General features: G+C 34.7%; 1 protein-coding gene across 1 annotated transcript; it reads right to left on the bottom strand.

Moving 5' to 3' along the window:
- Window positions 1-11,328: 11,328 nt before the first annotated feature.
- On the bottom strand, window positions 11,329-12,421 carry LOC127137706 (uncharacterized). Its single transcript, XM_051064139.1, has 2 exons — window positions 11,915-12,421; window positions 11,329-11,601 (listed from the first exon to the last, which is right to left on the bottom strand). The coding sequence occupies exons 1-2, from the start codon at window positions 12,419-12,421 to the stop codon at window positions 11,329-11,331; spliced, it is 780 nt and encodes a 259-aa protein (XP_050920096.1).
- Between the last annotated feature and the right edge of the window lie 2,822 nt (window positions 12,422-15,243).

A 15,243-nucleotide genomic window follows, 5' to 3' on the forward strand; every position in this document is an offset into this window, starting at 1 on the left:
GCCTAAGCAGGATTAAGCGATTCTACATAGCGTTAATTTACTAGCCACTACTTGGGGTTTCCTATTCCTAGTTAACCAGCGTAAGCATGACAATTGTCCTAGATCCAACACATAGACTAATGGTTAATATTCCCTATGTATCCAAAATCAGATTAAAAGAGTATTATATCACATAAAAATAATTACGAATGAAAAATAATTGAATAGAATTATAGATTACAATATTCATGTAAAGTCAAATCAACATATTACCCAACAATATTTAAATAAGTTCATCATAACCTAACCTAACCTAAAGGAGTTTAGCTACTCATAATTCAAAATACAATACCAAACACAATTGAAGAGAATAACATATAAGATCCCTTGAAGTATTGGCTTCCAATGGCTCTAAGTTCTCTCAAAAACCACTTATGATGCTGCAAAATCATACTCTCTATGCCAAAATTCATAAACCTTGAGAAAGTGCAGAAAATCCCCTTTTATAGCCTTTAGAATAGACCAGAACGCGTTAGAAAAGCCTAGAAAAAATAGCCATCACCCGCGCAAAGCAACCTTTATGTCCATATCGCGCACACGATGTTACGCGTGATTATTCCAGTGGCTGCATTCTTTTTCTCCCTTTTCACCTAAATTTTCACATAGTTCAATTTCTCCACACTTTGGTCTTTGGTATTTCTTCTTCATTTTTGCACCTCTTCGACTTGTTTTGATTCTTTTCTTCGACCGACTTTATGCAATGACAAACTGTCATCACACTCCCTGACATCTCTATGTCTAGAACCTATCAGATTCTATGATGACAACGAATTATAAAAGGATCATCAAAGATAAAGACAAGACAATGCAGGCAAACATTTTCTATCACTATTGGTGGTCATAAGTGCCTTTTAATTTTTTTCCCTTCTGAATGAGCAATCATTTGGATTATTAATAACAAGATACTAGTTATTATTCTATATGAAGTTAGAATTTCATCTTTTGCTCTCTAACCAACCTAATACATTTAAAGTGACTTGTTCTATTTTTTCTTAATCTAATGTGGCTTCTTAGTAAGAAAACCAATCACCAGAATTGACTTGTTGTAAGAAAACCAATTTTTTCTTGATGTTAGAACCGTTATAACTAATGATTAGTAGTCATTAGTGAGAAGACAAACGTTACCTTGAAAATTCAAAGCATGGGAAACGTTGGGGCAAGGTATTATGGCCCATTATGGGAGGAGTCAAAGGGTTAAAGGGAAGATTATATAAGAGGCTTAAAAGAGAACTAAGAAGGGGGATACACATGAAAACCTAAAAGGCCACAAAAATAGTGGTCATCCCTCTCTTCTAAACTAACCTCTCGAACACCCAATTTACATTGTGCTTGTGGTCTCACCTGATCCGTTTCAGCGAGATTATCCAAAAGTGTTTATCATAAATATTTGGCGCCCACCGTGGGACTCGGTAAAACTCACCTAGCATTGCAAAATTGTAGGTAGGAATGTTGAGTTTATTGCTCTAACTTTAGTTTCATCCTTATTTTATAGTGGACACGCCATTGGGGGACATGTATGGTACATTTCTGAAGCATTCTATAACTTGATATGGTGTATTTGTTGTTTATGGTTTATTGTTGATGAATATTGTTGTTAATGTTTATTTAAAAGATGATTTTATTATATATTATATGGTTTAAGTATTTTTCCTATCGATTATCGAATATATAACTTTTGAAACTGCATTAGTAAATTATGATATGATAGATAAAGTTGTATTAGAAAATAAGTATACGTTCGATTCTTGACAAGAATTCTTCCCACCGTTAACTGGATGTTATTCTTTGACAGTTAGAACTTGGTTTAATGATTGTAGGTCTTCAATCGTCTCTCTCTCCATCTCTAATATTGTTTGCAAAGTAGATAATATTTTGCAAAAAGAACTAGAGATAAAGGCAGGGGCGGTTGAAGAACTGGGATCGTTAAACCAAGTTCTTACTGTCAAAGAACAAAGTACAGATAAGGTGTTAAAGAACTCTTGTCTAGCATTGAACGTGAACTTGTACTTCTAATATAACTTAATTTTTTATATTATAATGTTCTAGTGCAAATTGAAAGGTTATATATTTAACGAGCATTATCGAAATAAGCATTCCACATAATTTATAATAAACTCTGGTATATATATCACAATGGATGTTTATCACAACCGTTGTTAAATATGTTGCATTAAAGGATATCACAATGGTTGTTTAAAGTAATTGTTGCAGTAGGTAGCGCGCTACGTAGATACAATCATGATCGCACGACCATGGTGGAAAGCATCATACATACAATCACACCTTACATCACAATAGTCGGTACGAAATGGTGGTATCCGTTTTCCAACCATTATGATAAGTGTTTTTCGTAGTAGTGAGTGACTGCTGAAGTGGTAAAATTCCATTCTCTTGCATTGCTTAAACTGAATTTGACGTAGCTTGCTGGAAATCTTTGCTGATGGTTCAATATTGTTGATGTGTTTGAACTTTGGAGAACTTTGGTTTAAGAATAAACTTTTCTTTCATAACTGTTGAAACCTAGTTTTTCGATTTTTAGTTGTTTGTTATTTTTGTTGTAGGGTTTGTATTTAGGGGTTTGGATTGAGAGGGTTTTTATTTGAAGTTTGTTGTTTTGGTGGAGGTTGAGATTGAGGCTTTGAAACTGCCGATTCAGGCAAGTGAAAGGCTGTTTGAGGATTCCAAGTTCAGGTTCGAACTCAGAATGGTGTGTTTAGTAGGGTAAGGGAATTTATCATTGAGGTTTTCCGGAGAAGAGGGGCGACACCACCGTGAGCGGCTTCTCTCCACTATCATCTATGGTAGAGCGAGTTCAGTGAGAGAGGGAATGAAGAGAGTATGAAAGGAGTTCAAATGAACTCAACCCCTCTCTTTTGTCCATTTTTCTAATTTAATGGGCATTGACAAGGGGCATGTTCATGTCACTTATCTTGCATGCAAGGAGACATGTGTCTTTACTCCTATGCAAACCATCCCTGGAAACATACTGTGTGCCCCCCTTCTGGACCATCTGATTCTCTGGACTCCCCTATTCAACTTATCATGTGGTTTAGAGAGAGTCAATATTTTTCTTCTCTCCTTGGACTCTTGGTTTGGACCTGGACCGAATTACTTCTTGTACCCCCCACTTGTTGCGTTGCATTCACTATTGTGGGCTCTTAGACTTATTTTTATTATGTTTCCAATATACTATTTTCTTATTTGTTTTCATAAATTATTTTTATTTCAATCATGAAAACTTAATTTTAAACAAAATATTAAATGCAATAAAAAATATAATTCTAACTTTTTTTCATTTTTTCTTTTTGTTTATTTAGATAATTTTTAATATTTATTTATTTGGTTATTCCTAATCAATTAAGTAAATACCTATTATTATTAAGTGTTTAAGTGAATAATTAACCCTAACTCTAAATTGTTTTGATCATTTATTCTATTACTTAATTGGTTATCTATTCATTTATTTATTTGTTGCAAAACTAAATAAATAAATATATAATAATATTGATTAAATAAATGAATAAATAAATATGACTTATTCTAAAAACAACTAAATCTTGGTCCAACACCAAGTGTTTCATTTTAAATCCAGTTAAATCATTTTTAATTCAATTCAAATATTTTCCCAATCAAGGAACTCGTTAAAAAATATTTTCTTAATATACGCAAAAAAAAATGATCCTTGGAGTCTCACATTCCTTGAGTTCTTGAATGATCGCTCTCGAGGCACACGTCTTAGGCTAGTCGTTTGTTCACTCTTTCGTTTATAAAACACTTAATATAAGATCTTGGACGAAAGGAGGGGTCGTTGGAGTCTAGCATTCCAGTGGAACCTTTGAACAATCTTTTGAATATTTATTATCCATCAAACAATTTATGAATACATTGAATGAAAAAGATATCGATGGAGTCTGGCATTCCGGTAATACCCTGAATAATTGGTCCCGAGGCTCACGTCTCGTTCTCACCGAGCATTCGTCATTCACTTTAAAAACATACAAACACATCAAATTTATTCTCTCGCCCCCGTGCGATCTAAAATCTTTCACAAGAGAACATTTGTCTAATCCTTTTTAATGCGTATACAAACAAGCGCTTAAATCTCCACCGTGAGCATGCAAGCCAACATGTATCTGTTATAATGATATCTAAACACGTGTTCACCATAACAAACTTTAATTAATCAAAACTTTTTCAAAAGATTTTTCTTAATCCTTTCTAATACGTATACAAACTAGCGCTTAAGTCACGACCGCGGGCATGCAAGCCAATGTTTAACCATTAGAATACGATCAAAACACTTGTTCATTAAAACAAATAAACCAACAAAACTGTAGCCTTCCCCCGAACTACGAAACTTTGAGTTCCTCGTTGTACCCAAGGATTCGTAGGAGCGAGACCCGTAATCTTGTCAAGCACCCTAATAAAAACTTTTTTGCGTCCCCTTTCTTTTCCCTTTTAATCTTGTATTATTAAAAAAAGTAATTAATAGGCTAACATTCAATCGTGAGTTTAACTAAAAGGTTCTTGTTGAGTATAATGGACGTGCGGGGTGTTAATACATTACCCTATCATAATCGACTCCTGAACTCGAATATGGTTGCAACAACCATTTTCTTTTTAAAGGTTTTATTGATATTTTCCCTTTCCTTCATTGGAATAAATAAAGTTCGGTGGAAACTCTATTCGAATCAATTTTTTCACGACTTTGCGAAGGATCGTATTTTTCGAGATGCGACAACTCTCCGACTTCTCTATGTCTAAATCCTATTGGGTTCTACGATGACAACTACTCGAGATCCTATTGGGGCTACCTGACTTCTCTATGTCTAGAACTTATCAGGTTCTACGATACTAATAGGTCGAGATCCAATCGGGCTTCTCTTACTTCTCTATGTATAAAACCTATCGGGTTCTACGATGCCAATAGGTCAAGATCCCACTAAGGCTCGCTAACTTCTCTATGTATAGAACCTATCGAGTTCTACGATGATAACTAGTTGAGATCCCACTGGGGCTCCCCGACTTCTCTATGTCTAGAACCTACCGGATTCTACAACGAAATGAATTGATATCCCACTAGGGCTCTTCTATTTTTCTTTGTCAAAAACTAATTGGGTTCTACGATGACAATGGGTCGAGATCTCGTTAGGGCTCTCAGATTTCTCTAAGTCTAAAATTTACTGGGTTCTATGATGACAATTGGTCGAGGTCCCATTGGGGCTCTCTGAATTCTCCATGTTTGAGACCTACCAATTTCTATGACGTCAATGACTCGAGATCCCGTATGGGCTCTTTGATCTCTCTACATCACGAATCCATCAGGCTTCTCCGGCTTCTTTGTTTAAATCATAGTTTTTCCAGACTTCATTAAAGTCATAAATCTTTCCAGTATGTTCCAGGATGAATCCCTCAGGAATTGGTTCGTCATCAAGACCACGAATTTACGGGAACTCACTTGATCAAAGTGTATAAAGTTAAAGCACGTGTAGATCAAGTTTGTGTGATTCAGGATAAACTTAAAACATTTCACCCTTACAGGCCTCGTGCTTTGGGGGCTTATGTATATCCTAGAATTTTTAGCTTAGCCGGAATATCTATTTTTAGTCTTGGTCGAGATGGCCATACAGGGGCCCGGGTGGAACACATAGGTTAAGCTCTGATAGATACCGAATGACCGGGTTAGTAGCCCACCTTAACGGTTAAGAGGAGGGCTAAAGATCACATGGATGTTATGAAATTGATGTTTGAAACGTTATAACTCATGGTTAGTAGTCATTAGTGAGACTTACATTGAGAATTCAAAGCATGAGAAATATAGGGGCAACTTATTATGGCTCATTGTGGAAGGAGTCAAGGGGTTGCAGGGAAGATTATATAAGAGGTTCCAAGGAGAACAAAAAGGGGGATATAGACAGATACACATGAAAACCTAAAAGACCACATAAATGGTGGTCATCCCTCTCTTATAAACCAACCTCCCGAACACCCAATTCCCATTGCATTTGTGGTCTCACTTGATCCGCTTCAAAGAGATTATCCAAAAATGTTTATCATGAATATATATATATATATATATATATATATATATATATATATATATATATATATATATAATTTTGTCATATATTAGATTGATTTGTTTTTAAGATTTATTGATTTATAAATATAATTAAATAGTTTTATTAGAAATTAAATTTTAAACTAGCAAGTTACACTCATTTAAGTCAATTATCACGTACTAATTAAACTATTCCATCCACCTTATTATTGATTAATTTAGAGAATTTGATTGCATTTATTTTATTCTTTAAAATGATGTTCATTTTAAAGAAATCTTACCTTTATATATATATATATATATATATATATATATATATATATATATATATATATATATATATATATATATATATATAAGAAAGAGAGTTCAACTTTACAACAACAAACACAAAGTCAGACTGATATAAGAAGTGTAAGAGAAAACCAAAAACAAAGAAACAACAACAACAAAAACAGGCAGGAAAAAGTCCACCTACAACAATAAGAGACAGAAAAAAAGCAAACACTCAAACTCAACAACTAAGGGACTCTAAAAAATGAGAGCAAACTATAGAGAAAACACCCACTTTATGATGCACCGCCCAACCGAAGATCCAACCATAACTCAAATCGTTAGACCCACCATAAATAACATATATAACTAGAAGCAAGACCAAAAACCACTAAACATATCCAAAGTAGAATAAAACTCTTGATCCGCTAAAGATTTAAACACTGGGTAGGATTCTGAAGCCAATCGAAGAAGGAGTGAGAGTTCAATGGCGCCTGGTTATAATTGCACACATACCAATAGACCATACCACTGCATGACAAATCATAATAAAGCAAAATAGGATTCTTTGGTAGAGTCGATTGCACCCTTGGCTACTTAAAAATCCTATACCAGACGTAAAATGTTAGGTTATATATCACAAACAGATGTCAGATAAATTCAAGTGAATCCCTATACAAGAGACAAGAGACATCCTCCGGGTCAACAATGACCTTTCACTTGAATAAATTATCCATAGAAGGGAACTTATCCAACAAAATATGCCAAGAAAAAACCACAACTTTAGAGGGATCCAAGATATCCCAGATGACTGAAATAGTAAGGAGCTCCTTGTTAGACAAGTGACTTCAAGCACATGAGGGGGATGAATTTTTGTATTCAAAATTCGTGATTAATTACAGCAGAAAATTAAATAATGAAAGTAAATTGCAGAAAAGTAAAAGGATAAGGTTAGAGAGAATGCACCAGAGATTTATACAGGTTTGACCGAACATTGGCCTAGTCCTGTCCCTAAGAGGTCTTCTTAATAGTTTCACTATATACTTTGAGATTTTTAAGTTTATGCCCAGAAACCTTTAATACATTCTTATTCTCAGTCAAGTGACAACTCTTACTTTGGCTACGCTATTGAACCGTTTAGAGATTTATGGATGACTCAATAACCAAAAAAAAGCTTTTTGCGACGAAGCTTAATAAACCAATAAAAAATATTTTATAAATGTTGATCTCAAGAACCAAAATCTATCTCTTAAAGGTAACACACTCTTAAGAATATAAATGACCAGCACAACCATTTACAAAAGTATCTTTCTCACAAGTAAAGCTTCACTTAATAGCACTAAGGTAATTAGAATTGTAATAGAAAATATTTTCAAAGGAGACAAAGAGGTAAATTCCAAAGAAATATGAAAACGTTGGAAAGTGGCGTGATATGAAGTGAGGGAGACCCTCACTTATATAGTATTTGGAAACGCCAAGAAGGGAAATAATCCATTGGCTGAATTTATTATCTAATCGATTAGCAAAACGTTCTAATCGATTAAGCAACTCAAATATAATCGTTTGTAAAGCCCAAATAGGAAAGTTTGGATATAATTCCAATGCAAGTCATTAATATTATATATTTGGTGATTATAAAATCGATTATCATCTTGCCAATCGATTATACAAGAGCTCTAATCAATTATATAAATCAAAAAAGTTTTGCTAATCGATTAGATGTTTATGAAAATGTTTGGGTACCTTTACAATCACTTGGTATCTATTTAGAAAATCATTTTCAAGGTAGAAAAATATCTTAAGATGTGTGTGTGTGTGTGTGTGTGTGTGTGTGAGTTGCCTTAGTACTTTTAAGCTACTATCTTACTTTTACAATACTCAATTCACTCAGACAGACAAACAAACATGACCTGATGAGCTTTCAAACCTTTCATCAAAGAAGCTCCAAGACTTTAGCTTGATAGTGTCTGTTTTGTATAAGTAATTGATCTTGAGTTGTCTTATTGATGATATTAGATAATTCTAGAGTTTAAAGCTATTTATCATGCGTTGTCATCATCAAAACATCATATGCTAATTCGTTATTACCTAAAAGCACATAGATCCATACTCCTAGCTAACTGGCCCACACAGAGGGGAGACAGGTCTGATTGGGCTAAATAAATAGAGGCCACTAAAAAGAGACTATCTTTTAAATGTCTCCACACCTGCTTATCACTCTCCTTACTAAATTGAAAGTCTTGGATGACCGAAAAGAAATCATAGACCAAAGGTTCTTCATGGACAAAGAACAAAATCTTCCATCTAAGATCCCCAGAAATCCTCCCATGTTAAACTCTACCAGTCCCACCCACCAACCCATCTTGAAATTAGGAAATGAAATAAAGCCTATGAAAGCTAATATTAAGAGGTATAGCTCATATCCAAGGATCTTCCTGAAAGGAGGTCTGGAAACCTGACCCAACCTTCTCTCAAACCAGTTTGGAGGGTCCTCGCTTTTGGAGCCAAGGAATGGCACACATGAAATTCAGGTATGAAGATCCGTGATGTTGTACACGATGTCATGACACCAGAGTCACCATATTATCACACCACAAACAATACTAGGATTTAAACAATAGCACTATAAATAACACAATCAATTGTTAACCCAATTTGGAGCAACGTCACCTACATCTTGGGGATACCAAGCCAGGAAGGAAATCCACTATCACAAAATTAGTTTGAAGTTCTGAACAACCTCAGGTTTTACAAACTTCTCACCTAATCTCTACCTGTGGATGTTTCTATTTAAGACTCTTCTAGATATGAGACCCCTCTCACTTCTCTTCAACCATACAACAACTTATATCAGAAAAACACAATCCACTCTTGCTTAAAAGCTTATGAGGTATTGACAGTTACAACTCAATGAACCAGGTCCAATTCAAGTATCAAGGAGATACTTGAATAGCTCCCACAATACAAAGACACAAAACCCTAACTTAGAAAATATTTAGCGATGCTTCGATACCTTCTTAGGTTTATAAACGATCTATAAACAATAGTGGAAAGACATGGGCTCCAGGCTTGATTCACAACAGATCCAAGCACTATGCACAATCTTCTGCAGATTTGATTTCAATCAGATCAGATGTTTCCTAAAATGTTTTGACATCTTTACTTCCTAAGCAACTCAAGGCAATAATATTCTTTTACTTTTTAGAAAACGCTCTACATATTTTGTGAACTAAATCTTTAGAGTATCTTCAAATATACCATAAAAGGAAACAAATATCACAAGATACTAAAATAAGTCACACTCCAATGTTGACCAACATGTCAGGACATCTTGTTCAACATCTGACAATAATACTTGTTTTTCCAAAATGCAGCAAATCACTACATATGAGACCACCGTCTTTGGATTTTTTTTGGCTAAAACAACCTTTGCATAGATCAACATGAAAGAGGGTAAGGATCATAGTAACAAACCATCATGCAAACAACCAAAATCCTTTTCCCCCAAGAACACCAGAGGCAGGCGTAGCGAAAAAAACATTTCCTCATACTAGAGAGATAGACTCTCACATCAAGAACCTTCCTAGGAGAAAAATAAATTCTCTTTAGTTAGGATGTCATGACATTGCTCCTGAAATTCTTAACATCAGCAGCCCATTCGTAGCAGCACACAAAGAAAATGCTCCCCCTGAGTAGCAGATCCAGGGGCAAGAGCTACCCCAAGAGTTACTCCCCCTTCATACATACTCCCCCTTAGTGGGCAAGTCAGGGTGGGCTAACGAATACAAAAAAATAATCAATCATAATAACCACAATCATACAACTATTTACTCCCCCTTTTTATCCAAAAAGTTGATAACCATAAACAAACATCCGAGTTAGCAGATCAGTCAAAAGATAGATTACAAACCAAACACAACCAAGAGCACTTTCAAGTGCAATAATACTCAGGGAAAAAGAATAACAGAACTAACAACATAATAAAGAACCAGAGAGCTTCAGCCCAAATCATTGCTGGTAGTGTCTTCATCATCACTTGCATCAGAACCTTCCTCATTTGCATATTCTTCACTTGTTCCTATATGTACAAGGCCTTTATCAAAATTAATTCTTCTTCAGACAAGGCCTTTATCAAAATTTCAAGCTTACGTTTCCTATCAGTACAACTTTTGATAGTTTTATCCAAGGTCTTGCAGGTATCTTTTAGCTCAGCAAGGATTCTTGTTCCAGTAGTAGGCCTAGCAGATGTCTGTCTAGATGACATGAAAATGTCTGGAACATGTTTCCCGGTGAATAGCCTATAATGTAATGAAATAGGAGGGTCACTTTTGTAGACACTATCAAAACTGATTAAGATACTTGGGTATTAACTTTGAATAACACCACAAATTAATGAGGGAAAAGCTATTGGCATCTTCACAACATATGAGGCAACATGCTTCATAGTTTGATCAAAGACATAGGATCTAAATCAAAACTTGACTTGGTCCCTACAATATAAATAAACTTACCTAGACCTATAACAATGTTAGAAGTGTGATTTGTTGGAACCCAATTAGCTGCTCCAATTCTGTGAAGTACACCATACTTCACACTCAAGGCACTTGCGGACAACTTCCATTTCCTTGGCCATTTCTTTACTTGTTAAGCAGTAATCTCTTTACAGATAACATTGTCAGAGACTTCCACTTCAGCTTGTTCTTCTTCATTTCTACCGAAAAACCTATTTATTATTTTAGGAGAAAAATCCACACATCTTCCTCTGACATACACTTTTCTAAACTCCTTGCTCCTCTTTCTATCACATTCCTTAGAGATGTTCAGAATAAATTCTTTAACAAGTATTTCATAACACTTGCCAAATCCAGTCTTAGTTTTCATTAATCCAGCCTCTTAAATCACATTCATCACTTGTTTGCATTCAAAAGAATCTTTTCTCAGTTCCCTTTCCAGTTCTAATCTTCTTTGATATTTTTTTCCCATTTTTCAACATTCTCCACAAAGTGAAAGGAAATGTTATCAATTGGAACTTCAGGAATATTTGCTGGAATCTTCTTCCCAGATGCTTTCTCTCTGGAAGTAGAGACGATGTCCTGAACAATGTGTTCGATATCATGGTCATAATCACTAGACTCAGATGGAACTTCCTTCCTCTTAAGGGATTTCTTCTTAGAAACAAGAGTAACAACCTTGCTCCATCGTTTTGTAGGGCCAAAGTAGCTCTTTTCCTGAGAGATTTAGAGGGCGTGCTGGAGGATTGAATCACTTGACCTTTTCTATTATTCAATCTTTTAGCTATTCCTGGAGCCAGTCTTTGACTGATGGGTACATCATCAGAGTCCAGATCCTCTATATTTACTATGTGAGTGGATTAATCCTTTTTATAATTAGAGTTTTCATCTTTGTCATCCAGATCACCAGTCATCCCTTCATACCCCTCTTTGTCTTTTGATTTTTCAGGAGCGAGAGTAGATACATTCACATGAGATTTATCCAGGGGGTTTCAGTAGTGTTATCAGGTTGGGCCAAGGATGTGGATACATCCGACATGACATTAGTCTTGGGTTCAATACCCAACACTTGAGAGATCATCACACAAATATTCTTATTCATGTCGTCTCTGTCTGCAACGATCATGCTGGATTTGCTCACAGTAGTAACAGACCTAGATATATTATTGCTTTCAGAAGCTTCAATATCTTCCATAACATTTGGCATAACATGAAATTCTTTAGAAATACCAACATTAGGTTCAACACTAATGGGATTAAGATACAAACTAGTCATAGAATAGGGTATCTTTAAAGCAATAGAGGGTTCAAGAGTTTTTACATTTCTAGCAGTCATGGGTGGAGACGAAGAAGTGCTTACTTTAGAGGGATTTCCTTTCCTCGAAGCATATGTTCTACCCTTCCTTATAGGGGTTGCATGGATAGGAACCATCGAGAGGGGAATGACATCAGAGAGATCTATATCAGTACCTATATTTTTAGGGTTTGATTGCTCCTTGGTGTGCTTGCTAGGATTTGAGACAGAAGGTTGATACATTTTGGAGATTTTAGGTATGGTCTACAAAGAGAAGATAGATATATGAGAGTGAATGAGATTAAGGTTAAGAGAGAGAACAAAGAAGGTTGTGTGAATGATGTTTATAGAATATCTAGGATGACGCATTGGGAAAAATAAGGAAAAGTTATAATGATATTCCTTGAGTTTTGTGCACCATTAAATGGAGGGAAGAGAAAATTTGATTTCCATATCTCCATATTAGTAATTGCTATAATTCTTCAAGCATGCAAATGCCTAATTCGCCCCTTAAATTTTTAAATTGATTTGCATATAAGGCTTTAGTAAAAATACTTGCCAGTTGCTTCTCAATGGTTACATGCTCAAGAGTAACAATTTTGGCTTCAAGAAAATCCCTAATAAAATGATGACGGATATCAATATGCTTAGTTCTGATGTGCTTAATAGGATTATTGGAAATGTTAATAGCACTTAGGTTATCACAATATAATGTCATGACATCTTGCTGGACATTGTAATCTTATAGCATTTGTTTCATCCAAATTAATTGAGAGCAGATGCTTCATGCTGTAATATATTCAGCCTCAACCGTAGATAACGACATACTTCTTTGCTTCTTGCTGAACCAAGATATAAGATTATTTCTCAAGAAGAAACATCCTCCATAAGTTCTCTTTCTATCATCAGCATTGCCAACCCAATCTGCATCACAATATCCTATAAGCAAGGAATTTGCATTATGGGAATACAACATTCCATAGTCGCTATTTCCATTGATATACTTCAGGATCCTTTTCACTTGAGTAATATGACTCATTTTGGGTTCAGATTGATACCTTGCACAAACTCCTACGACAAATGTAATTTCAGGTCTACTAGCAGTAAGATACATCAAACTACCAATCATACTCCTGAAAAAAATTTGATCCACATTTACACCTTTTTTATCTTTAGTCAATTTAAAGTGGGTTGGTGCATCTGTCCTTTTATGACTAGCATTTTCCATGCCAAACTTCTTTACTATAATCTTAAAATACTTGCTTTGAGAGATGAAGATACTGACGTCGATTTGTTTGACTTGAAGCCTAAGAAAGTAAGTCAATTCACCAACAAGACTCATTTCAAATTCAGATTGCATCTGCTTGAAAAAATGTTGGACCATCTGGTTCGACATCCCTCCAAACACAATGTCATCAACATATATTTGAGCTATCATAAGTTTATAGTGCTCTTATTTAACAAAAAATGTCTTGCCTAATCCTCATTTCCTATATCCATTATTGACAAGGAACACAGTGAGCCTTTCATACGAGGCCTTAGGTGCTAGCTTTAATCAATAAAAATATTTCCTTAGTTTGTAAACATGATTTGTAAAGTTAGGATCTATGAACCCCTTGGGTTGTTCAACATAGACTTCTTCATCCAAGTACCCATTTAAGAAGGAATTTTTCACATCCATTTGAAATAACTTAAATTTAAGTAAACAAGCCACTCCTAAAAATAGTATTAATGACTCAAGACGATCAACAGGGGCAAAAGTCTCATCAAAATCGAGCCCTTCAATTTGAGTGTATCCTTAGGCAACAAGTTTAGCCTTGTTTCTGGTCACAATTCCTTTTTCGTCAGATTTGTTCCTGTAGATCCTGTCGAACCCTAAATATTGACCATCTTTTATTTTTAGCTAACACTAACATGTCCAGAATAAGAATATAAGTCATCTAACCAAAACCCAATGACCTAAAATGTCAAAGGAGGACCATTTTGACTTTTTTTAAGTTCCTGATCCCATTTTTGATTAACCACTGATTTACGTAGAATATGATTAGCAGGTGAATTAGTTTATTTATTGATTATTTAAGTATAATGGCCATTTAACATATGATTAATTAGGTCAATTAAATATGGATTAATATTAAGGATAAAATTAAATGTTTTTTATATAATTAATAAAATGCTGATTAAGTTGTGTTATTAAATTAATGATTTTTAATTAAGTTATTTAGATTAAATTAATAGATTAATTAGACTATTTTAGTCGGGTATTAGTTTAAATAGGTGATTAATTAGGTACTTAAGTAAATAAATAATTTTTAAGACTAACTTGCTATTTAAATTTATTTTTTGGCATGTGGGACGTTGATTGAAATTGGAATTGGGCCTAGCCCATGTCCGGTCCCCATTTTAACTGGGTCAAGTGGATGACCCGAGTTCCAATTGGGTCAGGCAAGACCCAAAATCCATCCCCCCGAACTAGGTCCATCATCTTCTTCCCTCAATTCGAAATCCTTAATTCACGCAATCAGAAAACTAAAGTAGATCAAAATATGAAATCAAATATTTCCAATTTCATTATAGTATACATCCAAATGGTGATTTACAAGAGATTTTGGGTCAAATACATCGCAATTACAAACCCTAAATCTATTTCCAAACCTAATAAAAACCCTAACAAATCAAATAGTCAAATCACAATAAAATTTTCCCTAATTGCATTAATCTAATTAAAACCCTAACCTAAAAACCTCTATAAAAACCTAAGTCTAAGATTGAATTGAGGAGGAGAAAAAACCCTAGAGAAAAAACTTCATCGTTGATGCTGCATTCCTAAATACCACAAAAGCTCTTGGATTGGTACTTAGGGTTTTTCACTGAAACCCTAAGTCTCTGAGCTAAGCTTCATTCAAACCTTGTATCAGAATAAAAAATTAGAGAATGAGAGGATCAGATCAATACAGACAAGATGGGAAAGAAAAAGTTCGGATCAATTTTTTTTACCTTTTTTACCAGAGAAAGCTACGTCTCTGAGGGGTGGGTTTTTCTTGTTCGCCTGCATTTATGTACAT

This window comes from Lathyrus oleraceus, chromosome 4 (assembly GCF_024323335.1).
Source record: "Lathyrus oleraceus cultivar Zhongwan6 chromosome 4, CAAS_Psat_ZW6_1.0, whole genome shotgun sequence".
NCBI classification, from domain to species: domain Eukaryota; kingdom Viridiplantae; phylum Streptophyta; class Magnoliopsida; order Fabales; family Fabaceae; genus Lathyrus; species Lathyrus oleraceus.